The sequence below is a fragment of the Hemicordylus capensis genome, chromosome 4 (assembly GCF_027244095.1).
Source record: "Hemicordylus capensis ecotype Gifberg chromosome 4, rHemCap1.1.pri, whole genome shotgun sequence".
NCBI classification, from domain to species: domain Eukaryota; kingdom Metazoa; phylum Chordata; class Lepidosauria; order Squamata; family Cordylidae; genus Hemicordylus; species Hemicordylus capensis.
This window is the reverse complement of record NC_069660.1, coordinates 237,971,095-237,998,525: the sequence shown is the minus strand read 5'-3', so window position 1 is coordinate 237,998,525 and position 27,431 is coordinate 237,971,095. Positions and strand designations below refer to the sequence as shown.

The following is a 27,431-nucleotide window of genomic DNA, read 5'->3' as shown; positions in this document are numbered from 1 at the left end:
TATTGGGATTATTAGGAAAGAGGCTTCTCTCAACTTCTGAACTGTAGCTTTATTTAAACATGTGTAAGGCATGGGGTTGTGTGTGTGCGTGCGTTGAGTCAGGGCTTCAAGTAGTCCGTTTCGGGTGCCTTACATCCTGCATTACTTTATGGTGTAATCAGTTTATGGAGGAGGGGCTGGCCGGTCTGAACCTTGCTGAGCCACAGCACCACTTTGACAATGGTAGGAAGGAAAACTCCAGCCAGTCAGCCCCAAAAGAATCAGGTGATCTGAGGAGTCAATAGAGGCCCTACTTGCCCTATATGTAAAACCCCCTAGGCTTAGCTCCAAAGTCAGAGGAACCAAGCACTAGAGACTGCTTGTTTGAGTCACACAGGGTTCCTGCCTGCCCTGCCCTGACAATCAGCTTGTCTTCAGCCATGTCTTCTAGAGATGTGCATGGAACTGGGCGGGGGTGGTTTGATGGTGTGTGTGTGTGTGTGCGCGTGCGCATTTTTAAGGGTGGGGGAGGGTGTACTTACCCCTCCCGCTGCATTTCCCCCACTGGCACTCCGTTTTGCTAAAGCCCCTCGGGATGGCAGCATACCTCCTTGCCGCCCCATTGCCACGTCAACCAGAATGACAACCACATGAAGTAACCGGAAGTAACAGATGCACACCCACCTGCAATGAGCATGCACTCTACATTCATGTGGTTGTGTTTGGTAGAATACAGGTGAGGTTTACCATTGCCATCTCCCACGTAGTATCAGATGATGACTTTCAGCATCTTCCTTTCTGACAGAATTAAGGTTAGTTCACAGTTACATGCTTAGATCAAATGGAACACACTGTGTATTAGGTTAGCATGCATACTGTCAGCCTATTCACACATTATTTTCAACTCATGTACAGTAGTACACTTTCAATCTGCATCCTGCATTTGAGGGGGCTAGTACTCAGGTTCACATATAAAAAAGAAAAAATCTACAGTCATTCACACTAAATATGTACATGTGCACATACACCGGTACTCATATACATTGTAATGTTTAAACAGGGCTTATATGGGATACACATTCATGCAAAATAGCTAGGAGATGTGAATCTATTCTTGGTTTTTTTCAAAGTTTTGTTGCACGTGTAGACGGAAACTTACATCAGACTATGTTTTGTGATCGTGTTAGCAACCTTCTAGTCTCAGGCATGTTTGAGAGTCTAGGAGGAGGATCTGTTGAAAGAAAGCTATATGTTAGGAGGATCAAGGGTAACACTTTCCCCAGAAGTTACACACATTATAACAAGTGGCCTCTTTGCTCTATACGCAACATGTTTTGGATCTACATCCCAACCAACTCTTGGTATCTTCTATGCAACCAGTACTAGAAGACAGTAAAGTCATCTCTAGCTACTCAACCAACCTTAGCATTTTCAGGAGAGAGAGAGAGAGAGAGAAGAAGAAGGAGGAGGAGGAGGAGGAGGAGGAGGAGAAGGAGGAGAAGAAGAAATTGCTGATCGAAGCCAAAAGCTGGATTCACTGCTAGGCAATCTGCATAAATGTGCAGTTCCTCATTTCCAATGCCATAAGTACTCTAACCTCTGCATGGGTTCATATGTAATGTGTATGTGGGTAAGAAGCAGAGTTGGAAGGGACATGGATATCCAGTATACATGCATACAGATATGTTTTGAGCCAGACCAATAAAGTCAGTCTCACGCTAGATTCTCCAACTCATCTATTCATACAGAGAAGTCTGTAAAGGCAGCCAAAACTTTAGTAAGATTTTGGCAGAATAGTAGTAATTGATTGTTAGATCTATTAGAGCTAAGGTCTAGGAATCAAAGCTCTTGGGTTTAGCTCTTTGCTGGCCTTTCTTTGTTCTTTTAACTGCTCTGAATAGGAATGCATCCCAGTGTCAGGGGGTACCTCAACGAGTATCTCGCAATTTGCCAGTTGGAAGCAACATGCTTTCTTGCTATGTGATATACCTTAACTCATCAAGGTGATGACTGCTTATTGGGTATGTGCCTTCTAAATGTTGGCTGCTGAGTCATATTACAGTTTTATTTTCCCCAGCACATTTCTCTCCCGCTAAAGCAGACCTCAGTAGCTTACTTTTCTGGTATGTTGTGCAGCGTGGAAAGATGTGACTTGGTTGGTTACTGGACTGTTGGTCTGTGTAGCAGGCAAGTTTTAATTCTGCTGAGAATGATGTATGTTAGGAACTTGTGGGAAAGGGCAAAACTGGCCAAATAGTATTCAGGAATAACAGCCCAATGTGATAAATGGTTACCTGGAAGTGAGTAAATTTATCATATTTACATACCCCCTGCTATGTGTATCTCTAGGCGATGTACTCGATTTAAAAAGAACAAATATAAAACAGGGTAAAAACAATTTAAAACAATTTCCCAGAATAAGCAGTTTAAACAATTTTGTAGGATAAAAACAAATAAGCAATCCAAAATTAATTTTAGTTAGAAGCCTGAGAAAATGGGTGTATTTTGAGGGTCTTTCTAAAAGCAATCAGAGATGGAGATGGTCTTCTTTTGACAAGGAGCATATCTGAAAGTTCCGGGGCAGCCACAGAGAAGGCCTGGCCCCAAGGCACCATCAAACCAGCCTGTGGCCACCATAACCAGACCTTCCCAGATGATTTTAATCATCTGGGTTCATGACAAAGTTTATGACATGGTGGGGTTCATGACAAAGGAGGTGCCCTCTTAAGTACCCTTCAGTTGGGTTTAGTATGCCTAACTATGATGTGTGGAATTCTGACAATGTGAGGAGGATTTCTATATGATGAGTGATTGTTTCATTTAAATGAAATCCTTCCCCTTCATCCTAGTGGTGGTTTCACATAGAGGTTCTCTCTTCTAAGTGTAACTTCACATTCTCTCTGCCATCTTCTCAGAGGCATCTGCTCCTTTGAGCAGTGATGTCCTCTGACCATGCTCTCTTTAGATCTGAAACTGAACTTCAGATGTCCTTGACAAAACCAACCAACCAACAAACAACATCACCACACTCCAGAAGAGAGGCTGCTTATGGAGCTAGTTCTCTAGCTGCTGTTCTCTAATGCTGTGGATGGGCACCATCTTTTCAGTAATCTCAAACCCCTTTCTCCCTGTTTGCTAGAAGGAGGCACAGTCCTGTGTTCAGTGCAGGTCATTGTCAACTCACTGCATGCAAATATATTATGAAATCATAACAAGTCATAGTAATTGAAGAAATTAATGTTGATTAGTCATCTGCAGTTTTCTCAGTCTGGCTTCTTAATATAGGCAGTTAGAGCCACTGATCTGTTTTTCTATCCAACTTCATGTTTTTACGGAGCAATGATGATGGCAAATGCAGATGCTCAGGTTCATTTGACACTTTGGCACAAGTATCTCAATGCTGCAGCTTTACTTGCAGAGCAGACATTTTGCTGTTGATACTTAACTGACTGGAGGCAGGCAATCAAGAGACAACCGATGTTTTCAAAGAGTTCCACGATGGTCTCTGGAGATACCATTAATGCAGCTTTATTGTGATTGATTAATTGATTTGCCATCATCATTGCTAAGAGATGTTGCTGAGATTCCTGCTTGCAAGTCACTTCGAGCTTTTATCAAGTTTATTATAAATCTTTATATACCACTTTTCAGCAAGAAGCTCTCATACACAGCAAAAGGAAATAGAAGATGGTTCCCTGTCCCCAAATGGCTCACAATCTAAGTTTACAACCACCCACAAAGGAGATACCAGCAAAGTCACTGGACAGATAACAGGAGGATTATAAGGCAAAGAAACCCTCAACATACATCATGGGATAGCTGTCATCAATATAGGCAGTACATGATAGGAGCAGCCTCATCATTCTAGTTGTCTGGGGACAGATACAGGCTACCCAATTCTTTATTCTGCTTTTATTTTTCTACACCTTACCAAACTTCACCAGACAAAGGGGCTATTCTTACGATCACAAAAATTGGGCTAAGAAAATCCTAGCCCAGTTTTTGTGATCGTAAGAACCACCGGGCTCGCAGCCGAGCCCGGTGGTTCTGGAGCGGCTACCCGCCCCTTAGCCCGGGTTTGCGGAGCGAGTGCTCCACAAACCCGGGCTATCTGCTCGTGAGTAGCCACGCTGTGGCTATTCGTGAGTAGACCCCTGGCTGGGAGGCTTAAAAGCAGCCTCCTGTCTCGGGGGTCTCCCTAGTATGCCCTGCGTGCTAGCGCAGGGTATACTGGGGCTTCTGGGGGCCACACGGCCCCCGAGCTCCCCAGCCCCCGCCAGCTCCGTCTTGGAGCCGGTCATCATGTGGGTGGCCGATCCGGCCGCCCAGGGCTCCCTGCCCGCTCAGTGCCCTAAACCGGGTCTCACTGATCGCGAGACCCAGTCCAAAGTGTGTCCCATTGACCTGGGCTTTTTGTTAGTAGTTTAATTTGATATGGTGGGTGTTTTTTGTTTGTTTTGCTCTTCACTGCTTTGAAGTGCTACTTTCAGAGTTTTGCATTATTTGCTTTTTTGTATGTGCTAATAGTTGCTTTTTGTATAATGTGCTAATAGTCACGTAAATTGTTTTTAAGAATGATGTTTAACTGTTTTGTTTTTTGCTGAAGATGCCACTAGTGGGAGAACAGCAACATAGAAACATTTTGAAGAGATAAATGAGTGATTTTGTTCAAGCAGAAAAATTACAATAGCCACTGGGAAACTAAAATAATTTTTTTTTTAAATCTATGAACAAATTACAGTTCTAGAGATGAATTTGCCTTTTGTAATCCTCAACAGACATAACTCATTAGTATCACTTGGTGAATGCTCTTTCATGGAAATTATCATTTCTTGCAGTGAACTACAAAAATGAGGAGTTTTCCTGCAATTTCAAATGTTGACAAAGAAATAATAACCACAACATTGTCAGGAAACAGAACTGTAGGTTTCTGTACTCACCTGAAGCAGTAAAACTGGTATTAACTTCATGGAAAGCTTAACAGCGGTTTTAGTCTTTCATCGGGATACAGAGGTACACTGGAACAGACCTTGAGAAGATTATAGGATTTAATTGTTTTTACCTTGTTCTAAACCACCTTGAGCCATTTTGGAAGGGCAATATATAAATAAAATAAAATAACCGTGCCTAAATTGAGCTGGGGTCAGAGAGCCCTTTCCAGCCAGATATATTAAAACAACACCCAATGTATTTTGCTTAATGTACTTAGTTTTGAGCAGCAGAAACTTTTATAACGCAACGCTTCTACAAAGCTTCTTACAAATGCAGTTGTTCACTTTGTAACATTCTAAACTTCCACAAGATGAAGTGAAGAATCCAGCATAATTACTACTACTACTACTACTACTACTACACATCTTTATATTAAATTAAAGCAAAACCCCTTTAGTTTACAGGATAATTATGTACCCCCCTATACACTTTAAAAAAATCAGGGGGTATATTCATAGATCGATAAATATGGGTGTGGCTCAGAGGCAGCTGGTGGATCCTGAAACAGTGTGTGTGTGCGCATGTGTGCAAGGCAGGGCAGGTGATGGGTGGAGCCATAGGTAGTGAGAGAGTTGGAGCCAACTGTGGGTGGTGCAGGAGGCAAAACTTATTATGGGCAGCTGTGTAAGTGGGGACAGGACTAGGGGGTGCACACACAGCACACACAGATAGGGGAAAAACTGTACAAGCCACAAGTAAAAGCACAGACCAGCTACAAAAGGTTGTTTCTGTGGACAGTAAATGCATTTTGAAGTCACCAGGGCAGCTCTGTCTGCCTGGTTATTTAAAAAAATTAATACTACTAATAAACAACAACAACAACATGAAAGAACTCTGAGCCAGAGTGGTACAGAGTAAAATCCCCATTCAGCTACAAAACTCACTAGGTGACTCTGGGACAGTCACTTATCTCTCAGCAAAACCTTCCTCCTAGGGCTGTTGGAGGATAAATGTAACCATGTGCATCACTCTGGGCTTCCTGGAGGAAACACATGCTATACGTAGAAGTACTTATAGATGTAAAAGTAAATCAATCTATACAAGCCACAGGTAAAGCAGAGACCAGCTGCAAAAGCGGAGAACAAATGCATTCTGAAGTTACAAGGGCAGCTCTGCCTGCCTATCTAAAAAATGCATACATAAATAATAGAAAAATCACAGGTTTTTCCATAATGCTTGCTGCAGTTACTTCCTGTAACTTAGAGGACACCATGAGAAACAAAGATGTATGGGGAAACCCTCTCCTTGCCTGCTGAACAGCTGGGTGCCACTCTCTACCCGCCTTGGGTGCCCATCCTAGCAAGCAACAAATACTTTAAAAAGAAAGAAAGAAACCATTTCCTTAATCCTTGCCCAATGAAGCATAACCCACAGTTGACATATTAATGTCACAGTTTACTGGCCATGGTCCAGAGAAAAACTGGGTTAGTTCTTTGCATAGCAAATTTATTTTTAAAACTATTTTCCTTCCAATAGAATCCATCCCTTCTCTATACCACACCTACATGGAAAGTCACTTTTGCAATTATTTGAAAAGCAGTTTGGACTCAGAATCCATTGCATATTCCCTAAAAGAACTTTATGGCTTCTTATACCAGTTTCTAATCTAATTAGTCCAGTCTTACAGTTTGCCATTCCTTCCAATGTTTTATGGCATGGCATATGGCCAGCGTGGTGTAGTGGTTAGAGTGATGGACTAGGACCAGGGAGACCCAAGTTCAAATCCCCATTCAGCCATGAAACTAGCTGGGTGACTCTGGGCCAGTCACTTCTCTCTCAGCCTAACCTACTTCACAGGGTTGTTGTGAGGAGAAACTTCAGTATGTAGTACATCGCTCTGGGCTCCTTGGAGGAAGAACGGGATATACAATGTAAAATAAATAAACAATAACAACAACAAAAACAATTTTGGGAATGAGCTATAATACCTTGCTTTCTCTCCCTTGCTCTCTGATCTGCATGCAGAGATTGCATTCCTCCCCTCCAAACAAATACAAAGAAGCCAGCAAAAGATCAGACTTATCAACAGCCAACTGGCCAACCTGCTCTCTAATCAAAATGGTGATTGGATTTTTCTGAGTAGCTAAAAAACCCCAGACTTTCGGGGCATGCTAATTGTTTGCCTGAGGGGTCAATCAGCCTAGTCCTTCTCTGACTGGTTTATAAGGCTCCTGCCTTATTAATAGTTATATTTTTAAAATATCTGAGGCTTTTCATTTGTTCTTTGCTACCATTGCCCACCTAACCATTCTTAAAGCAGTAACAGGCTTCAGGAAAGAGCAGCAGGGAACAACATAGGGAGGCAGTAGGCAAACAAAATGGAGGCAGAGACAACATGGTTGATTGAGAAATTTAAGGTGAGTGCTGCCCACTTTGCCCAAATATATAAGATTCACCCCTGGTTTGGCTGCTCCAATTGAGCTCCAAAAAGTGAGGCTGTGCAATAATCTATGATGTTCTCTCAGTGACCTGATGTCTAGTCTGAGATATTGTACTGGTTTGGTTTACAAAATCATAACCATGGAAACGTGATTTGGCTAGGTCGTCCGTGCTCCAATCCACTACCTGCGTAGGCAACACACTCACCATACGTTACCAAATTATTTCAAAACATTGCTGTCACACTAATCCACAGATCTTTCTGTTGTCATTAGCCAACACAAGTAACCTAGCCAAATTGTGTTTCCATGGTTGTGATTTTGTAAGCCAGTACAATACCTCAGACTACACATCAGGTCTTATGCCTCCATAGCATGAACATCAGATCTCATTTTATGGAGCTCATTTGAAAATAGTGCTGTTTTTCTTGTTGCTGCTGTTCTGTATGCTATGTCTTACTGGTGTTATGATGCATATGTTTAACTTTTAAATTGATTTGTTTTTTTAAATATTTAAATTTAATATTTGTATTGTTTTAATGGTCTAATTGATTTGTATTGTTTTGAGATTTACCACTTTGTGGTTGTATTCATGAAAGGCGGTATACAAGTTTAACAAAAAAAACCTAAATGTACAACATGTAAGGCAAGTCGTGCGTATACTGTGGGAACTTTATAGCAAGGGCTAACCCAGGCACTGACATGAAGACAATACAAAGGGGAGATAACAAGAGTCTAATGCAAAATGCTAAACAGTTATTGAACAACCATCAAAATATACATTCTCATTTGGGGGAATCAATAGAATAGGTGCTTAACTGTAACGCTAGCAAATCAAATTGTTGATGTGGGAAATTTCAATAAACTAAACTCATTTCAATAGACTAAACTCGCTTGCATATAAAACATCACAGAAAAACAATGTATTCCGTAGCACTCATCGAAATGAATGGAATTGTATAGTTTTAAAAGACACAAGAGCCTCCTTGGTGTTAAACGAGCTGCTTAATGTGGCAATGCTACATGGGGATGGTTTCTGAGACAGGAGGAGGGTTAATTGATGGGGAACGACAAATCAGAGAAACAGGCGAGTTAGAAAAGGGAGGAATAGACAAAATACATTAATGCCATACAGCTGTGTTTCAGGCAAATCAGATGGTTTAAAATGGCAGCAGCTGCACACAGTGTGAAAAGCTAGACCTTGCAAGATGACGACTACAAGAGGGCTAGACCCCTTGTTTCACTATATGGTGAAGGGAGTTCAGATGAGGATTTTTGAAGGGCTAAGCCAATCTACTATGCCTTTGTTGTTCAAACAGAAAAGACATGGATGGGTTTTCCCTTGAGGTCAAGGCTGGTATAGACCTGGACATGCCAGCTTTACTAAAAGATAGGAAAAGGAAATAGAAGATGGGGCAAGGAATCCTCATTTCTAAATTGGGTGATTTTGGTGCATGGGCTATATCTATCTGTCTTGTAGCTTTGCCTTGTGTTGGACAGAAGAGGTTGGAGATCTGGTGGGCAAGGGAAACTCCAAACAGCTAGGTTCTTGTACTGAAGCAACAACATACAGTGTGTGCAAGGTACCAATTTTCTCCATTGTAATTGGTCACTAATGCTGAACATCTGGAGTATGTGTACCTTTATGGGCCAGATATTACATTACATACCACAAGAAATGCAAAGAGAATTTGCATTGTGTAAAGAGCACATGACTCCTTCTCCCTTTCTCCCTGTTAGCATTGCTGCCTCCTGGGCCATTTTGAGAGGGGGGGGAAACCTTCTCTCTGCCTGGATAATGTTCCAGACTACAGAGTGAAGGAAAAGGTCTGATTTCCAGGGTGCCCTCCTTTGAATCGAATCTCTGTGGAATGTTTTTTCTTTGCTTGCAGATCAGTTTGATGTTTTTACCTCAGCACAGATGCTTCCATCCCCATGTCCTCTCCCTGTGTTTATCATTGTGTAATGAGTCTTGCACTGCTGCTTCCATGTTTTGAGAGACAAGGTGTTGTCCAGAGAGGTCTTGGTGGAGAAATCTAATAAATATTGACACTATTCCCATGATCCACGGAAAGCGGGCTAAGGGAGCTTAGCCCGCTTTCCGTGGAGCATGGGAACCACCAGGCCTGCGGGCGTGCCCGGTGCTCGCAAGGCAGCTAGCCCGCCTAGAACACCCTCCCTTTAAATGAAGTTAACAGAGTGAGCGCTCCGTTTTTTGCTCGTGTGCCACCGCAGCATGTAGTGACACACGAGTAGACCCCCGACTGGAACGCTGTCTCGGGGGTCTCTTCAGGCTGCCCTGCGCACTCATGTGGGGCATCCTGGAACTTCCGGGGGCCATGTGGCGCCTGATCCCTGCGGCCCCCTGCCAGCTCCATGATGGAGCCAGCAGCCAATCCAGCTGCCCAGCTACGAGTGGCTGCTCGTCTGCAGGGAGAGCGGGCGAAGCCCACTCTCCCCGCAGAACCCTGTCAGGCACTTCGCACGTGTCGTGTGAAGTGCTCCATTATATCACATTTCTTCTGTTTTGATTGCATAAGACTGCCAGCAAAGAAACATGCATGAGTGAGAGGCAATGGATGAAAGGATTTTAGTCTGTATGGGACAGTTCTCTAATCTATATATATAATCCTCCTGGGTGCATCTTTAGAATGTGCATCCTGGCGCCCAGCTAATTGGCTGGGCGGCAGAGGTGCCTGCCACAGTTGACTGAGGGACACTTGATGAAACGCAAGAAGGTGAATGTACAGATTGACAAAGAAAAAAGGACTATGGCAGAGTAAATAAAAGAGGGCAGAATAAGAGGCGGGGGGAGGGCTGGGGGGGACAAAGCTATGGAGAGCCAGATTGTGAGGAAAAACAATCACCAGACTCCCCCCTACCCCCCCAAAGTACTGAGTGGAAAAAATAATAATAGAGGGCCAAAAGTAGCCACATGCAACACTAAAAAAACAACCCCAAACCCCTGAGGGACTTCTAGGGCCAACACTGGGGCAAGAGGTGGGGGGGATGGAAACCAAAATACTGGATTGTGAGGGACAACAGTAGCCACACTCCCCACAAAAATAAAAAATAACTAGCTAAACTTAAGCACTTTGAGGGGTGGGGGTGGGGAAACCTTGAGAGCACCAGCCTATGAGGGCCATCAGCTGCAAGAATCCCCCCCTATAAAAAGGGGGGAAAGCCTGACATTTGATGAAGTCTGGAAAATGCACAGTGTATTCTGATTACACATAACCTTACTCCAAAAATGTAGGTCAAGCAAGATCATTTGAATGAGAGCAATAAAAGAAAATATTACATTGCCTACGATGCCAAAAAAAAAAAAAGAGGAAAGAGAAAATGAATCTGCAGAAGAAGCAGAGAGGGGAAAAAATGAAAGAAAAGGGACAGAAAGCGAAGAGCAGGAAAAAAAAAATCTAAGAGGACAGAAAGAACAACTGACCAAATTCTTGAAACATCCCCCCCTCCCCGCCGCCAAAAAACATCCAAGAACAAAGTGCACTGATGTGCAGAAAGGACTGCAAAAAGACATCAAATACACATTGGAAACTGAAGAAACAACTGAACAACCAAATTCTCGCAACAAAACTCCAAAAAGTAAGTAAACTACTGCACAGATGCTCCATGCGGGTTCAGCTACTTAATGGCTATTTGTTGTGCTTCTGAGCAAGATAGTTATGTGTTGCTGTGCATGAGAATGAAAAGAGAACTATTGGCTCAGCCCAATTGCCCTAAGCTAGCTTTATAGTATCAACTACTATGAAGAAGAAAAATTGTGTGGGGTGTTCTGAGAAGTGTCCAGTTTGAGGGAAATATATAATGCTTTTTAGCAGAGAGAATTCTGGGACAATAATACAGATATAAGTGTACAGTATGAGTCAAACACCATAGCCCAATGGAGAGAGAGCTAGTTGCCATTTGAAAACAATGGCAAAAGCTAATCACCACTGAGATTCTCTAGAGCAGGAACTATGTTTGTATCATATACAGGACACAGGACTAGCAATCTGGTAACTGGCCACTTATTGGCAAAATCCATGAATGCAAATTCTACATGACGACAGAAGCATTCCATGGGTGTGTTCGGCCCCTCCTGCTCTTTGGTCAATATGCTACCAGGTGCTCTGGGTACCAGCTTATACCAGCAAGCTGACTTAACACTCCAGTGTACCAATTTATACCCATGAGCCCAATCAACCAACGCTTCAAATACCAGTTTATACCAGCAGGCCAACTGAACACCCCTGCATATCAATTTATATCTGCGATCTTAACAACCGAATCACTCCAGGTACCAGTTTATACTAGCAGGCTGACTTAACTCCCTTACGTACCAGTTTATACCTGTGAGTTTAATGTCTCAGTTCTGCCTGAGGATTACCATTAACTAACAACTGAGAGGGGTTCACCCAGTGGATATGTCAGGAGATACAAGGCAACCCAGAGATGTCTTATGATTGCACTTTAGGAAATAGACTTGAAGTGGTACAATAGATATAAAGTCCTGGTAAACAAAGCTAATACAAGGAGGTTACTTAAGGGCGAGGGGAGCAGGTAAAGTTTATTACCAAAGGTGCAGAGAAACCTATTTATTGGCTAGACCAAGGTTTCTCCCAACGATTTCAGATGCTGGAGTTTGAAGAAAAGACAAGGTCCATGCAGCTGGGGTGCAAGGACACTGCAGCACTGGAAAGGGTGAAAATGTGTCTCCTGGATCTGCCCTCTGAGGAGTCTCAGGTTTTATATTCTTCTTAGTCCTTGATGGCTCATGGGGTCAGTCTCACATTCATCAAAACTTATAATTTCAATGCCAACTATCTGGGTTTGAGTTTTCAGATGTTTTCTTCTCATCTTGTCCACATAAACAGCTTCTTATCTCCTGCAACTCAGGACATGCAAATTGTTGTCACTATCTTTCAAGCTCATGTCTTCAGCCTTGGTGGTGAAGTGCTAATTTTTAAACAAACAGCACCTTTCTTTTCTGGTCCTTTGGTCATAAAAACTTCATTGATAATTCAAAGTGGGAATTTTAGGCAAAGAGACAACAGGGGTAGAGTTACAATTATACCAAATTACTATATAGGATCCATACGCCAGGTGCCTCTGGTAAGAGACAATAATACATATATCATAAGTACAAGGTTACAGAATATAAAGCTCATTATTTCTTGGACTATGAGACTAATACATAAGATATCTAGCAAGAGACATAGGCCCTGCTAATCTTGACTCCCTCCATGGTTACATCTGCCTTGGTGTGGTTATTCATACATCCGTCAGCACATTCAGTGTCTAGTGTCCTTGATGTAGCTTCCTTTTCTATAGCTGCTGACACAGTAGTTTGGCTCTCTCTTGGGAAAAAACTAAAATAGTAAAGCTGGTGAGCCAAAAAACCCCCCTGCAACAGCATAGATGTCCATGCAGGCAATGGTGCACATTAACAGAGCAGAACAGCCAGGAAGACTGTGGTGTGCATAATAGGTGTGTAAGCCCTTGCTTACCAGGCAAAGAGGCACTTTTTAAAGTGGTGACTCTCATAATTAGCAAGGGTAGAGCAACTGGCTGTATTCTGCCTACCATAGTTTCTCTCCAGTGGCTATTGTTGGTTTTCTCCTTTGTATGTTGGGTGCCATTTTCTTATAGTTGCCTGAGCTGTTCGATAACATTTTTTGTTTAAAAGTGGTATATAAATAATAATGTTGAACTATGTAACCATCACCAGTTAGTTTTCTGAGAGTGTGGTCCATTAGCCACCTCCCCCTCTCAAAAATTACATGGCTTTCGACTGGCTTTAGATTTCTTTTGGGTAAGTGATGGGTAAAACAGTGATTAAGTGATATCTATTTTTATATAGCAGAACATCAGAAGATGTGTTTGGTTTTTAGAACTAGACTCATTTTCAATAACAGAGAGATCCTATATAGGGCAGTTACATTCAACAGACAATGAACCTGGAAGTGGGGAAGAATAGAATGGGAAGAGCCATGAATGTGACTTTCCCCCCTAGCAAGACACCACATCTTTTTCTTTGCACTTTGCAAAAATGGTTAGTAACTAAAGCCGTATGAATTAAAATATGTTATCCACAACACCAGAGTACACAGAGGCAGTGCTGCTGCATTGATGACCTTCAGTAGGTACAGAATTGCAACAGAGAAGCATTATTGTTAAACAAAACTTTAATCAAGTAAAAGGCCTTCTTCATACCATAATTACATTATACAAAGGGCATTGGTGTCTTAAATTTTTAAATTGCCAATCACATTGCCACTGTTTTCACACTGCATTTTGGACAACAAAATAAGTTTTTACTTGTATTTACACTTTTATAAACATGGAAACAAACTGAAATTGCATATGGATGGATGGGTCAGTAACAATCAGAAGTGAAACACCAAATTGTTTCTTCTTTCACCAAAAATGCCTCTTCTATGCAACATTCTTACAATTAAACTTACCAGAAATGCCTACACAGATAAATTACACAAACTTTGCGCGCATGAAGCAGAGCAAGATTGGGACCTAAAGGTATAGCTATACTTCCAGTCCAAGCATTAGAGTGTCGGTCAGACAGAACAAGCCCCATCGTCTTTCTTTGTTCATGACCGATGACCTTCACAGACCTGCATGGAATTTAACGTAATCATGGAGATAAGATAAGCCATTCTTAGAACTCTCCTTCTAGAAGTTCCTGCTTTATACGGTTCAATTCTTGGGCAGTGCTTAATTTTAAAAATGGGCACCAGGGCTCAGGCTTGTCTGATACCACCCTAGTAGTTATGTTTCCTAAACCTAAGTGTAAGGAGGCAGGCTATGATTACTTGGTGGTGGCTAAAGAAAAGCATTCTGCACATACTCAGATGTACTTTATTACTTCACATGTTCCAAACTTTAAGGCCCAATCCTGGGAGAATTGCATCACAATGTTCTTTTTTAAAAAAGATATATACATCTAATTATTTGGAAAAGGTATGCTTTATAAATAACATGCATGTACAAGAGACAGAATCAAAGCACAATTTTACAATTAGGATCTGTGATTTAATTTAAGACTCCATCTGCTTTGGTGATTGTGTGCAGCTCAGCCATGCTAGCTGGAGCCTGGTCTAGTCTTGCCAGAAAAAGGCAGCACTATTTGGGAAGATTCAAAGAGTTATGGAGCTCACTGGATCAATATTCTGTCCTATAGGATACAACAACTTGAAGACATGGCACATGTACAAAGGACTTTTTTTTAATGGTACATAACGTCTTTTGAGTAGCAAAATCCTGAATTCCTGTTAGCTGCTGACTGGAAAGCATTCCTTTAAAGCAATGATTACTGCCTCAAAAATAGTAAGTGTATCCTAAGAATGGAAGAGTAACAACTAACAATGACATGGTAGCTTTGGTATGAATTTTGTGAACTGTGGATTTGAATTGCTTGAGGGCTATTAGCTCACCTCAGATGAAAACTGTGGCTTATTACTATGGAAATGAGCCAAGAAAGCTATGGACTTATTGCTCCCCTACACTGCTGTGTGAGAGAAGAGTGAAAACTTTTGTTTTCACTTTGAAACAAACTACAATTTTATGTTATACATAAACTTGAGTAATTGTGGTTGGTAACTAACTAGACTAGAATCAACCAGGTTATCAAATCCTGGTGTGATATTTTGCCTTTTAAAAAACTATAGTTTGTTAACAAACCACATTTTCTTGCGTTATTATGTAAAGAGGGACAGCAGTTTGTTTTTAATATGAAAGTATAAGTGGCTAGAGAGAGTTTTTCTCCTCTTTCTTATTTCAACAGGATCACACAATGAAATTGATTGGCAGTAGATTTAGGTCAAAAGAAAGCATTTCTTCACACAATGTATGAAGTTATGAGTTATGTTGCTGTAAAATGTGGTGATGGGCACTAGCTCTAATTAGCTTTAAAAGGGGATTAGACACATTCATGAGACCGGTCTATCAACAGCTATTTGTCAGGAGCGCTACAGGGTAATAGGGCAGGATATGCTGAGATTGGTGGGTTTGGTTGGCGTGACCAGTTTTGGCATATCCTGCCCTACTTCACTCAGGGAACCTGTCACTCAAGATCTCAGTTACAGATGTCAGGTTCCCTTTGGGAAGTAGGGTATGATATGCCAAGACTGGTGACTTTGGACAACCTGACCAATCTCAGCATATTGGAACCTACAACAGTAGGGGCCCCTGTTATGATGGGCAGGAGCTTGAGTTCTTGGACAGGGGCAACCTCAGGTGCTGCTGCTACATGTGAACCCACCCTAAATGGGCCACATGTAGACATATTCCATAAGAAAGCCATTTTAATCTTGTGCAGCAAAAACAGAGTGTACTGACACATCACAAACCAACACATTCATTGTTAGTATATTGGCCTAAGCTTCCATGGAGTAAAGACTACTTTTATCAGATGCATGAAATGCTGTGCTCAACTGGCAAGGATATTTAGCAACATGGGTAGCGAGAGAAAAAATGATTTTGAACAGTGAGACCAAAAGTCCCTGAAATGCAAGGAGGTAGATTTCTATGTAGAGCCCAATGCATATGACATGTTTCATCTTGTATACTTTTAGGATCTGCATAGATATGTGAACACTTCATGCATCATATACATTTGCTAGTCTTTAAGATGCCACAGGACTCTTTGTAGCAGGGTCACTGACTGAATCAGCATAAACAACAAAGAGCTAGCCCAGACTTTAGTAATAATCCTCTTCTTCAAGATAGCAAGCTCTTTGTTTCATTATGATTTGTTAGAAAGTGAGAATATCTTTGAACGAGTTCCAGTCACAATCTGTAATATTGGTACAATATGTAGAAGTGGTTTATTTTGATGTGAACTCCTAGTGTCAAAATGTGCTAATTTTCACAGTACAGAAAAGTATCAGCAATTTTTTTATGGAAGTAGATCAACTGTGTGGGTAACAATTTCATTACATTGTGTTGTCTTACTTGAACATACAACCCTAGACCAACATGCCAGTAACTATACTGTTACCTTTTCTGTTCAGTTGCCATGTGTTGTCTACTTCTCTAGTGACTTATTACAACATCATACAATAAATAGGTAAGCTTATTCTTCAATGGTTACTGACAGTCTCACAACTTAGACATATTTAATTCATACAAGGAATTTTTCATTTAGTGTAAACCAGCATGGGAAAAATTACTGATTTTGCAACATGTGCTTTCTCTGAAGTCACTACAGAATCAAAACTACACAGTATAACCCTTTAACTTAACTTACCCATTCAGTGATTTTTGTTATTGAGAAACTTCATTTTCTAAATCATGAAATGAAAACTACATTGCAACACCAAATGTTCATGCTACAGTGTCCTCAGCTGAACAGCCTGTGTCATCAATAGTAATAATTTAAGAAAAGGTTTTTTTCAAGCTCATTATATATACTTTTCTCATGACTGGGAACTTTAAAAACCCATCTTGAATGTAAAAATGTGAATTTGAATATGTAAACATTTTTATATACCTGAAACACTGAAAGTAAATATTAGATACAAGCCAGATCACTGCATTAGTATGTCAAAATAAGGAAAATAATGTTATGGGAAGCAGGGAAAAGGTCACCCTATTCAGTCTTGAAACGTTTCTAAGAAATAAAGTTCAACTGGCTTTTTAAAAATACTGCCTAGTTGGGAGCAGTTATGTGGAGAAAATGGCCCAGCAGAATATCACAATGTTTCACCATAATCATTTATCCATTAGTTAAACGTTGACAGTTTTTATTTTCCTGAGTAAAGTCATTGATGTTTCAATGTCTCCTGTAATTGTTCAAATAAAATAAGGCAGTTAAAGGTAATGTCACTGATTTTTTCCCCCCTTCCAGAAGTTCATCTGCAGAGTCTTCAATAGAACAAAGTCTCTGGTTTTTCTAGAAATGAATAATAAAGTTGCCTTCGGTCCCCCACTGTGTCTTGGATTTCCTAAAAAGGCAACTCCGACCACTGCTGTCCTTTGATAGTCAGTGATGCAAAGCAGCATATTGCACAATCCAAGACATGTCTTTCCCAAAAAAGTGAGGTTAATTTTCACTGTGGTATCCTTCATTTCCCCTTGAGAATGCAAATTAAAGCCCAAGGTGTTAACTTAGCCAGTCAACGATGCAAAATATTTTGTTCACTCAACTGAAAAGTAAGTTTCTCAGAAGAGTTACATTTAAAAATGACTAGCTTTTTTCATCCTTGATTTGAAAGGCAGCATGGATTTCTAAGGAGCCAAGCAGACTCCATGAACAACTTTGCTACCAAATATAAAAGGCTTAGCTCTTAGTACATTGTGCTTTTTTGGAAAAATCAGGAAAAAAGGAAAAATCAGATGAAGTCATCTTGATATGCAATGTGAAACCCAACAATATCAATTGGATTTTTCTCTGGTCCATTTGATCATAGTCTCTGGTGAGCGATACAGGAATATCAGTTTGGCGTATAGGTCTTCCTCCAGTTCTAGTTCACCAGTCTCTCGCACGAGGAAGATATCTGTACACAACTTTAAGATCCGATCCACATTGGGAAGCTCTTCAAACATTATAGAGTGGGAAATCCCACTGAAGAATTCACGGACAAATTTTCCTATTACCAGGACAACAGAAGCATATAATCCCATGATGCTGCAAAATAAGAAAAATGATGGAAAACAAAACTTCAATTAGTTCAGATGCAAGCACGAAATGATGAAAACTGGATAAAGAGATGAATTTAATATTAAGTGAATTATAATTTGGATATAAAAGAGGTTCTTGTAACAAATTTCCCAAGGTGAGGCTTTTTTGCTTTGGGGAAGGTGGAAGCAGTGGAAGTGATGAAGCCGTGGGCAGTGAAGGAGGTCTTTTCAACTGTACAGTGTATAATTGGAACATCTGAAAATCCCCAAGCAATTGCAAAGCCAGCTTACCCAATAACAACGGAACTGAGGATTTCAAAATTGCATCCTGGAACAATGGCAGAGAGGAAAGTTACTTGAGTTTTCAAGTAGTAGGTTCTTTCCAGCTGATTAAGCTTTATTAGTACTGCATTGGAAGTGGAGAGAAATGCAGCTCAACAGGGACTTTGTGGTACAACCACTCTTTTGGAACATGCCAGCTACACTGATTCTGTGAGCTCCTGTTCTTCATTGGTTTTATCAATGTAACATATATATGGACTGCAGCTATTGGCAAAGGGTCAATCCACACAGATACACAGTATCAGCATTCTGGACATCTATAAAACGCTTTGGTTGGAAAAGGCAAGTTGCTTATCTGTAAAAATAATTAAAGTGCTCTTCTGTGCATTCACACTGATGGGTGTTACACACAACCCTGGATTAACCATAAGGCAAAACAAGCACATGCTTAGGGCATCAAGGGAAGGGGGGCACCACAGAGTTTCCCCCCTACCTATCATGCCCTTAACTCTTTCACTGAACATAAGAACAGAAGAATAGCCCTGCTGGATCAGGCCCAAGAAGGCCCATCTAGTCCAGCATCCTGTTTCACAAAGTGGCCCACCAGATGCCACTGGCAGCCACAGGCAGGAGTTGAGGGCATGCCCTCTCTCCTGCTGTTACTCCCCTGCTGAGGAAGGAGCTGGCCTACAGTCCTCAGACTAGTAGCCGATGGTAGACCTCTCCTCCATGAAGTTATCCAAGCCCCTCTTAAAGCCTTCCAGGTTGTTGGCTCTCACCACATCTTGTGGCAGAGAATTCCACAAGTTGATTATGCGTTGTGTGGAAAAGGTACATCCTTTTGTTGGTCCTAGATTTCCTGGCAATCAATTTCATGGGACGAACCCTGGTTCTAGTGTTATGTGAGAGGGAGAAGAATTTCTCTCTATCCACTTTGCCCACACCATGAATGATTTTATAGACCTCTATCATGTCTCCCCACAGTCACCATTTTTTCTAAATTAAATAACCCCAGGTGTTGTAGCCTTGCCTCATAAGAAAGGTGCTCTAGGCCCCTGATCATCTTGGTTGCCCTCTTCTGCACCTTTTCCAGTTCTACAATGTGCTTTTTTAGATGTTGTGACCAGAATTGTACGGAGTACTCCAGAGGTGGCCACACCATCATTTTGTATAAGGGCATTATAATATTAGCAGTTTTATTTTCAGTCCCCTTCCTAATGATCCCTAGCAAGGAATTGGCCTTTTTCACAGCTGCCCCACATTAAGTCAACACTTTCAACAAGCTGTCCACCATGACCCCAAGATCCCTCTCCTGGTCAGTCACTGACAGCTCAGATCCCATCAGCGTATACTTGAAGTTGGGGGTTTTGTCCCAGTGTTCATTACTTTACACTTGCCAACATTGAAGCACATTTGCCATTTTGTTGCCCACTCCCCCAGTTTGGAGAGATCCTTTTGGAGCTCCTCACAATCCATTTTGGATTTCACTACCCAAAAGAGTTTGGTATCATCTGCAAATTTGGCCACCTCGCTGATTACCCCTACTTCTAGATCATTTATGAATAAATTAAAAAGCACTGGTCCCAGTACAGATCCCTGGGGGACCCCACTTCTTACTTCCCTCCATTGTGAAAACTCTCCATTTATACCTACCCTCGGTTTCCTGTCTTTCAACCAGTTTGAAATCCACACATGTACTTGTCCCCTTATCCCATGACTGCTAAGTTTCCTCAGGAGTCTTTGATGAGGACCTTTGTGGAAAGCTTTCTGGAAGTCCAGGTATACTATGTCAACTGGATCACCTTGATCCACACACTTGTTGACACTCTCAAAGAACTCCAAAAAGTTGGTGAGGCAAGATTTACCTTTGCAGAAGCCATGCTGGTTTCCCCCCAGCAGGGCCTGTTCTTCTATATGCCTTACAATTTTATCCTTGAGGATGCTTTCCATCAATTTGCCTGGAACAGTTTAGAACATCATCTCTTGTCACTTCTATCTGACTCAGTGCTTTAGCTTCCATCTCCCAAAAGTCTGCTTCAGGAACAGGTATATATCCTTTGCCGTGAAGATGGACACAAAGAACTCATTGAGCTTCTCTGCAACCTCCATATCCTCCTTAATAATCCCTTTCACTCTCTCATTGTCCAATGGTCCAAAGCCTCCCTGGCAGGTTTCCTGCTTCTAATGTATTTAACGAAGTTTTTATTATTCCCCTTGATACTCTTAGCTAAATGTTCCTCAAACTCTCTTTTTGCATCCCTTATTGTCACCTTGCATTTCTTTTGCCACCTTGCATTTCACTGCCACACTCAACTTTAGTCGATTTTTTGTAATTGTTTTTATCTGCCGTGTTCGACTTTACTCTGCATTGTAAAAAAACATTTTCTTTGGCTCAGTGAGCAACTAAAGTTTCGAAAAACTACTAAACTATGTATCTGAAGTAAAAAGTCATTGATTTGCAAAAGATTACTCTAAAGAGCAGTACAAAATATTGACAAAACTTCACATAAAAGATTGTCGTATGTTATGATGTCTGACCTTGAAGATGAAGTATTTTTCTCAATCATTCGTTCTGTTGCGGCTATTTATAAGAAATTAGAGGCAGTGGGACTGTTTTGTTTTAACTTAAAAATCCAGAAGAAAACTATTTAAAATTTAAATAAATATTAAGGTATAAGTAAATAATTTGCTTGAATCTTAATGTCTTGTCAATTAAGCAATGGAGGGGGCCAAGGGGGGGGCACCATTGTTGGGTTGTGCTTAGGGCATCAGTTGCCCTTAATCTAGCCCTGGTTACACATGCACAGATACACAAATTGGAACCTTCAGCCCTCCTGCAGATGTTAGATGACAACTTCCACCATCTATTGGCCACCGTGACTGGGAGCTGCAGTCCAAAAAAAGTTGGATGGCTGAAGTTGTGCAGCCCTGTTCCAGAGCTTTACCTCATAAGTATTTTAGCACAATATCACCCATTTGGAATCATTTGTGCCATTAAGTGACCCACCCAGTCTCCTCAGCCTGAGTGAATACTGCAAGCATAAAAGATGACTGCAGTGGGGAGGCCATGTGTGAGCAGCAAAGAAGTGGTTCTTTTCTGCCCCCATTGCTTCCACAAATTCATGCCCAGCAGAGTAGTCTAGGGTCATGAGAGGGCTAGCATATGTCCCTTCCACCTTGTATTTGAACTTGGAACCAGTGCGCACGCCTTAGAGGGAGCACTACTTGGAACCATCAGTCACTCACTGTGATCTATTCAATGACTTTTTTTGCAGATAAAATATCTCTTATTTGGGCCAAACCGGCTGAAGTCTAAAGATAGCATCCAACAGTGTATATTGGACTCTGAACTGCAGATTTATTTAAGCTTGCTACCTAGGTCTCAAAGGTGGCTGGGCCCATTTTAATGCCCTTCCTCCAGCATTATTAGAAGGTTACAGTGTATACCTGTATTGCAATGCCAATGTCCTTGTGGCTAGGGATGTGCATAAAAGTGATATGCCTGGTTTGGTTTGAGTCAAAACTGAGCTCAAACCAAACCAGACATGTTTGGTTTTGGCACCCCAAATGAGGGGCCTGGCCTGAATTTGAGCCAGTTTGGGCCCGGCTTGGGGGTGCCAGGGATATTTTTTGAGTTTTAAGAAATGGCAGACTTACCGCCTCTGAGGTCTCGGGGGGTGCTACAGGTGGCCGCAGGTGTGTGTGTCTACGCTGGATGACTTTTATGTTAATTTTCCTTTAGATAATAGAGACCTGTCTGTGACTTAAGTAAGTAGCTAAATTCTGCTTTTTAGCTTCTAGGTCTCGTATTCTTGTAGCTTCTGTTTAAACTATATGGGTCAAAATGTACAAATACCTTGTGTAACTGTATCTTTTTCTTTTCTTTTCTGTTGCTGGTCACTGACTGACTGACTCCCCCTGAAAGATCAGGTACATAGCTTGGGAGTGCTCCTGGATCCAAAACTCTCTCTGGTTTCTCAGGTTGAGGCAGTGGCCAGGAGTTCTTTTTATCTGCTTCAGCTTATATGTCAGCGATGCCCATTTCTGTAGGTAAATGACCTTAAAATTGTGGTGCGTATGCTGGTAACCTCCAGGCTTGACTACTGCAATGCAGTCTATGTGGGACTGCCTTTGCACATTGTCCTGAAACTACAATAGGTACAGAATGCGGCAGCCAGACTGGTCTCTGGGACAACCTGAAGGGACCACATAATGCTGATTTTAAAAGAACTGCACTGGCTGCAATTATGTTTCCGAACAAAATACAAAGTGCTGGTTAGTACCTAAAAAGCCCTGAATGGCTTGGGACCATGGTACTTAAGAGAGCACCTTCTCTGTCATAAACCCTGTTACCTATAAAGATCATCTGGAGAGGTTACGGTTGCTACCACCTTTTTTGGTGGCAACTCAGGACCAGGCCTTTTCAGTGGCTGCCCCAGGGCTTTGTCATATGCTCCCTGTCAAAATAAGAGTATCTGCATCTCTGTTTGCTTTTAGGAAGACCTTCAGGACATACCTGTTTTCTCAGGCTTTTAACTGAAAATAATTTTAAACTGTTTTAATTGATTTTATCTCATTGAATTAAGTTTTTTTTTTGTTCTGTGAAATTATTTTTTGTTCTGTGAAATTAACTGTTTTTTATATGTTTTAAATTATTTACACTGCCTAGATATGCACATATCAGGTGGTTTATAGATATAAGTAAAATAAATAAATGTGAATGCACAGACCACCATTCAAAGAGCTCAAGTTACAGCTAAGCAACCTGTCTTTTTTCTTTGTGGTCTCTGTACATCTCACACTGATGGGAGAATGGCAAGTAGGTTTATCTAGATAGAGGGTGTAGTCTCTAGGCAAACAGGGAATGCAAAACTACTACACCAAAGCGGAAGCGTGCTCAAAAACAAGCATCCAATGCCCGTTTTGTGAAAGAGGATGGTTGAGTTCTATTTTCTCTTAACCTCCCGCCTCCCAAGTGAACATCTTCATATCCCGCCCCACAAACCTTATCCAGCATAACTTGCAGGCATAAAGTTACAAGTTCCCTCCCTTTTAAAAATCAAGCGAATTCCAGGCCTTTTCTAAATAGGACATAGGTGAGGAAAAGAACATTGACAAATGTATATACTGTGAAAGGTTGAAATGACCTTTGAAATAAAAGCAGTGTCAAGATGTAGGATCATCTTGCCCAGCTGGAAAATCAAGAAAGGAGGGTCCACAAGAAGCAACCTGAATTCAGCCACTTCGTGAGCTGATGTTATGGTTACTAGGGGTGTACAATTTGATTTGTTAGCTAATCAATTCACTGTGAATCGAAGGTGATTTGCAGATTCGTTCATGATTTGAATTGCCCCTTAAACAAAGGGGCTGATTGTACATAAATTGAATCACCCTCAAATAATTGCAGATTGATTCTCATGATTCACGTAGCGGGTGCCATTTTGTCTCAGTGTTTTTTATATTGTGATTGATTTTCTGGCCCTAGCTTCATTTGGCTTGGGATCTCCTTGCTGCTTGGTTGGCAGTTAAATTTGGCTACATGTCCCACATAACACATCAACATTAGCACCAGATGCTCACTTACCCATAGCCTGCTAAGAATCCAAGACTAGGAGGGCTAACTTTGTCACTGAATACAATAAGCTCCAGGCTTGGTTTTTCTGCTTCTAGTATTTTGTCACTCTGGTTCAGAATCCACCATTCACTGCTGTTCCCATTCTTGGACAGTGCAACACTAATGCTTTTACCTGTCACATCACCTAAACAAACAAACAAATAATTTTGTCAACAGCTCAGTTAATACGTTTTACCTGCAAATTATCATAATTCCAGGCAACTATGAAACCCAGGAATAGCCAACAAGCAGCCTATGGGCTGGATATGAAGACATTTTCACCTGATCCCCAGTAATCTACCAAAGTCTTAATAATGGTATGGTACACATGTCTGCTCAGTTTCACTTGAAAGAAAATAAAATTTTCCAAATTTTTCACATTTTAATGTTAATAATTTTATTGGGTTTGGTAAGTGCCATGCCCAATAGCTACTAAGGGGAACAACTAAATGTTTTAAAAAAACCAGGTTGCTCACCTGTAACTGATGATCTGGTAGGGATCTGTTGATATCCATTAGAATGGGCTCTGCGCCCACGTGGAAGCCTCTCTGTGTTGAGTTCCACAGAGTTCCACAGCTCCTTTTCGGCGCTTGTGCCCCGCCCCACGTGACCATGTGGCTATTTAAGGCAGGAGGAAGCACAGGCACCTCAGTTCCTTGGAGACCGCCGAAGCAGTCATATAGTTAGTAAGTTCTACTGTATAGGCCTACGGTCCACTGCAGAGGGGCGGTTCGGGAGAGGTTTGGGAGAGTCTAATGGATATCAACAGATCCCTACCAGATTATCAGTTACAGGTGAGCAACCTGTTTATCTGGCAAGTGATCCGTTGAATCCATTAGAATGGATGTTTAGTTAGCTCCAAAAGGAGCGGGGAGCAGTGAGTTATAGTAACACCCTTTTAAGGACACCTCTCCCAAAGTTCGCCTCCGCAGCAGACCACAGGTCAATAGCATAGTGCTTCACAAATGGTTCTTCAGAAGACCAAGTAGCAGTCTTGCAAATATCTGGGAAGGATATCCCTGACAGAAAAGCCGCAGAAGCGCCATAAGCCCTAGTGGAATGAGCTTTGACAGATTTTGGTGCTGGCACTCCTTGTATTGAGTAGGCTAGGCGAATGGTCTCTACCAGCCAATGTGATAGTCGTTGTCTGGACAGTGCCTGTCCCATAGTACTACCCTTGCATGACACAAGTAACTTTTTTGCTTTTTGAAATGGTTTTGTTCTTGAGAGATAATAGGGTAGTGACCTGTGGATGTCTAAAGAGTGTAGAGCCTTCTCCAAAGGCATGGACAGTGATCTGAAGAAGGTGGGTAGTACAATGTCTTAATTGACTTGGAAGTCTGACACTACCATGGGCATCCTTTAAGTCTAACATCACAAGCCACCTCTCTTGGTGGAGAAGAGGTAGGATGTCCTGTAACGTCGTCATTTAATACTTTTTCACATGGATGAACTTGTTTAGATATCTTAAGTCCATGATCGGCCGAATCCCGCCATCCTTCTTTGGTATCTGAAAATAACGGGAGTGAAAGCCCTCTCGTCGATTTGCCCATCGCACTGGAACTATTGCTTTCTTGTGCAGGAGTTCTTGGACTTCCTGGAGCGAGGCTGGTGTTGCTTTTGTGAAGTGTATGCCCCTGAAAGACGTCTGGGTCTTGAACTCTATCGCGTAGCCAGATGTGACAATCTTCAATACCCACCGATCTGATGTTAAGTTGCGCTGTGGTTTCGCATGACTTGCCAACCTGATGGTGTTGGTGGCTAGTGGGGCCGGCTGCGAGATGTTGTAGGCCGGAACTACAGCCTCCCTGATGTTCTGGGAGTGAAAGCAAAGTGGGGTTCCAAGTAACTGCGACGGGCTGTTCTGTGTTTCAAAGCCGCTGTTTGTTTCCCTCCGTCTGTTCGTTGCGTTGGTTTGAGGAAAATCTCCCCTTCTGTTGCGTAGTCCGTTTGCTGAAGGGTTGATAAGACTTACAGAAGTCCCTCCGGTCTTGTTGTCGATATGTGGATCTGGGCCAGTAAGAGGGACGCTGTTTATTACCATAGGATGCGGCCTGTGAGGTAGCAGACGTAAAGGTTTTAGCAGTGAATTTAGACTTTTTCATATTTTCCAAGGTAGTGTTGGTCTCCTCTGAAAATAGCCCTTTCCCATCAAATGGGAGACCTTCTATTTTATCTTTCATGTCCTGTTGCAGGGCGGCCGACCTCAACCAGGCATGATGATGCAAAGTGATGGCCGTAGTGATGGAACGGAACTCTGATTCCGCCAAATGCTTCGCTGTGCTTAACTGCTGACAGGTAAGGTCACCCACTTGTTTTAATGTTTTTCAGAATCTAAGTTTTAGCTCTTCTGGGGATAACGTATCTAGATCCTTCTCTAGAGCTTCCCAAATGCAATAACTGTATTTAGCCATGCAGGCCGAGTAATTGGCTACTTTGACTGATAGACAAGATGTTTAATTTCCTGCCCATCACATCAAGTTTTCTGCCTTCTCTGTCTGTTAGTATGTCTCCTTCCCAACTTGGAGGTGGTAGCACAATCAATAACCAATGAGTTCGGGACAGGATGTTTAAACAGGTAAGTATTGTCCTGTTCCTGCTCTATATAAAGACCTTCAAGTATTTTTGAAGTATGTGTAGAAGTGTGTGGTACTTGCCATGCGCATTGCGCTGCATTGGAGATGATGGGCAATAGAGGAAGCGCAATTGGTTGTGCAGATTGAGACCGTTGCATGAAGTTGTAAACTGGGTCATCTATAGTTTTGACATGGGAGGTAAGATCCAGTCCCAAAGCATTTGCCATCCGTTTCACGTGGGCGTGATAGGCTTTTAACTCTTCTGTAGGTGAAACGTGGGTTAGTGTAGCTACATCTGACGACGGATCCAATTCCAATGTTTCAGCATCCGATTCAAAATCAGAAGACCCATGGTGGCTATCCTCTGAATCTGGATCCGAAGAAGTATGGCGTGATGGTACTTTTGGAGATACCACTCGAGGGGGAGTAGGCACAGATAAATGATCGGTCTGCATCGCCATCGTGGTAAAGTGCCTTGAAGTTGTTTGGGTCTGCACAGATGCCCTATGAATCTGTGTCTGCGTGCACATGTCGGCAAAGACTTTCGGAGGAGGTGGAGCATCCCTTGCGTGAACAGCATGGATGGAAAACGCAGCGGGGGTACCCGGCGGACCTCTGATAGATTTAACTTTACCCTTATGCACAGTCTTCCTGGAAATCATAAGCAGTTCCCGGTGAGGTGGCACCTGGCAAAGCCGTTTCCTTTGATGGGGAAACCGGGTGGCTGAAGCCGCAAGTGTGCCAAGGTGTTGTGGTGGTGAGCTGGGTGGCGGTTAGTATCCATGGAGCGGTACTGGCAGCATCATACCCTGAATGCGAGAACCCATGAAAAGTTGAAGGGGTATTTGCTGTCGAATCAAACCTCCTTAGAAGGGGACCCAATGGCGGAGCCTCAGTCTCCTCAATATTAGCTCCCACCAGTGTAAAAGTCATAGGAGCACAGAACCTTGGTGTCACTGTGGTAATGTTCATTGGAGT

The 27,431-nt window shown here is 42.0% G+C and overlaps 1 protein-coding gene and 2 long non-coding RNA genes across 18 annotated transcripts in view; 1 reads left to right on the top strand and 2 right to left on the bottom strand.

Moving 5' to 3' along the window:
* Positions 1 to 1,035: 1,035 nt before the first annotated feature.
* On the bottom strand, positions 1,036 to 7,003 carry LOC128322604 (uncharacterized). The gene is made up of 3 exons (XR_008305812.1): positions 6,900 to 7,003; positions 4,920 to 5,008; positions 1,036 to 1,210 (listed from the first exon to the last, which is right to left on the bottom strand). It is a non-coding gene; the product is annotated as an uncharacterized LOC128322604 (long non-coding RNA).
* A 208-nt stretch (positions 7,004 to 7,211) lies between these two features.
* LOC128323701 (uncharacterized) lies at positions 7,212 to 17,289 on the top strand. Of its 2 annotated transcripts, none has more exons than XR_008306435.1 (3): positions 7,212 to 7,328; positions 10,606 to 10,949; positions 14,542 to 17,289. It is a non-coding gene; the product is annotated as an uncharacterized LOC128323701 (long non-coding RNA). The 2 variants fall into 2 exon arrangements; XR_008306434.1 differs by lacking the exon at positions 14,542 to 17,289 and adding an exon at positions 11,979 to 12,073.
* The window catches only part of PIEZO2 (piezo type mechanosensitive ion channel component 2), a 469,614-nt gene continuing 458,344 nt past the window's right edge, over positions 16,162 to 27,431 (bottom strand). For all 15 annotated transcript variants that reach the window (XM_053247271.1, XM_053247279.1, XM_053247278.1 and 12 more), the window contains 2 exons: positions 23,848 to 24,022; positions 16,162 to 17,988 (listed from right to left, as the gene is read on the bottom strand). In XM_053247271.1, the coding sequence (XP_053103246.1) occupies positions 17,736 to 17,988; positions 23,848 to 24,022 (428 nt within the window). In that variant the 3' untranslated portion in view covers positions 16,162 to 17,735. The remainder of the gene's footprint in view (positions 17,989 to 23,847; positions 24,023 to 27,431) is intronic.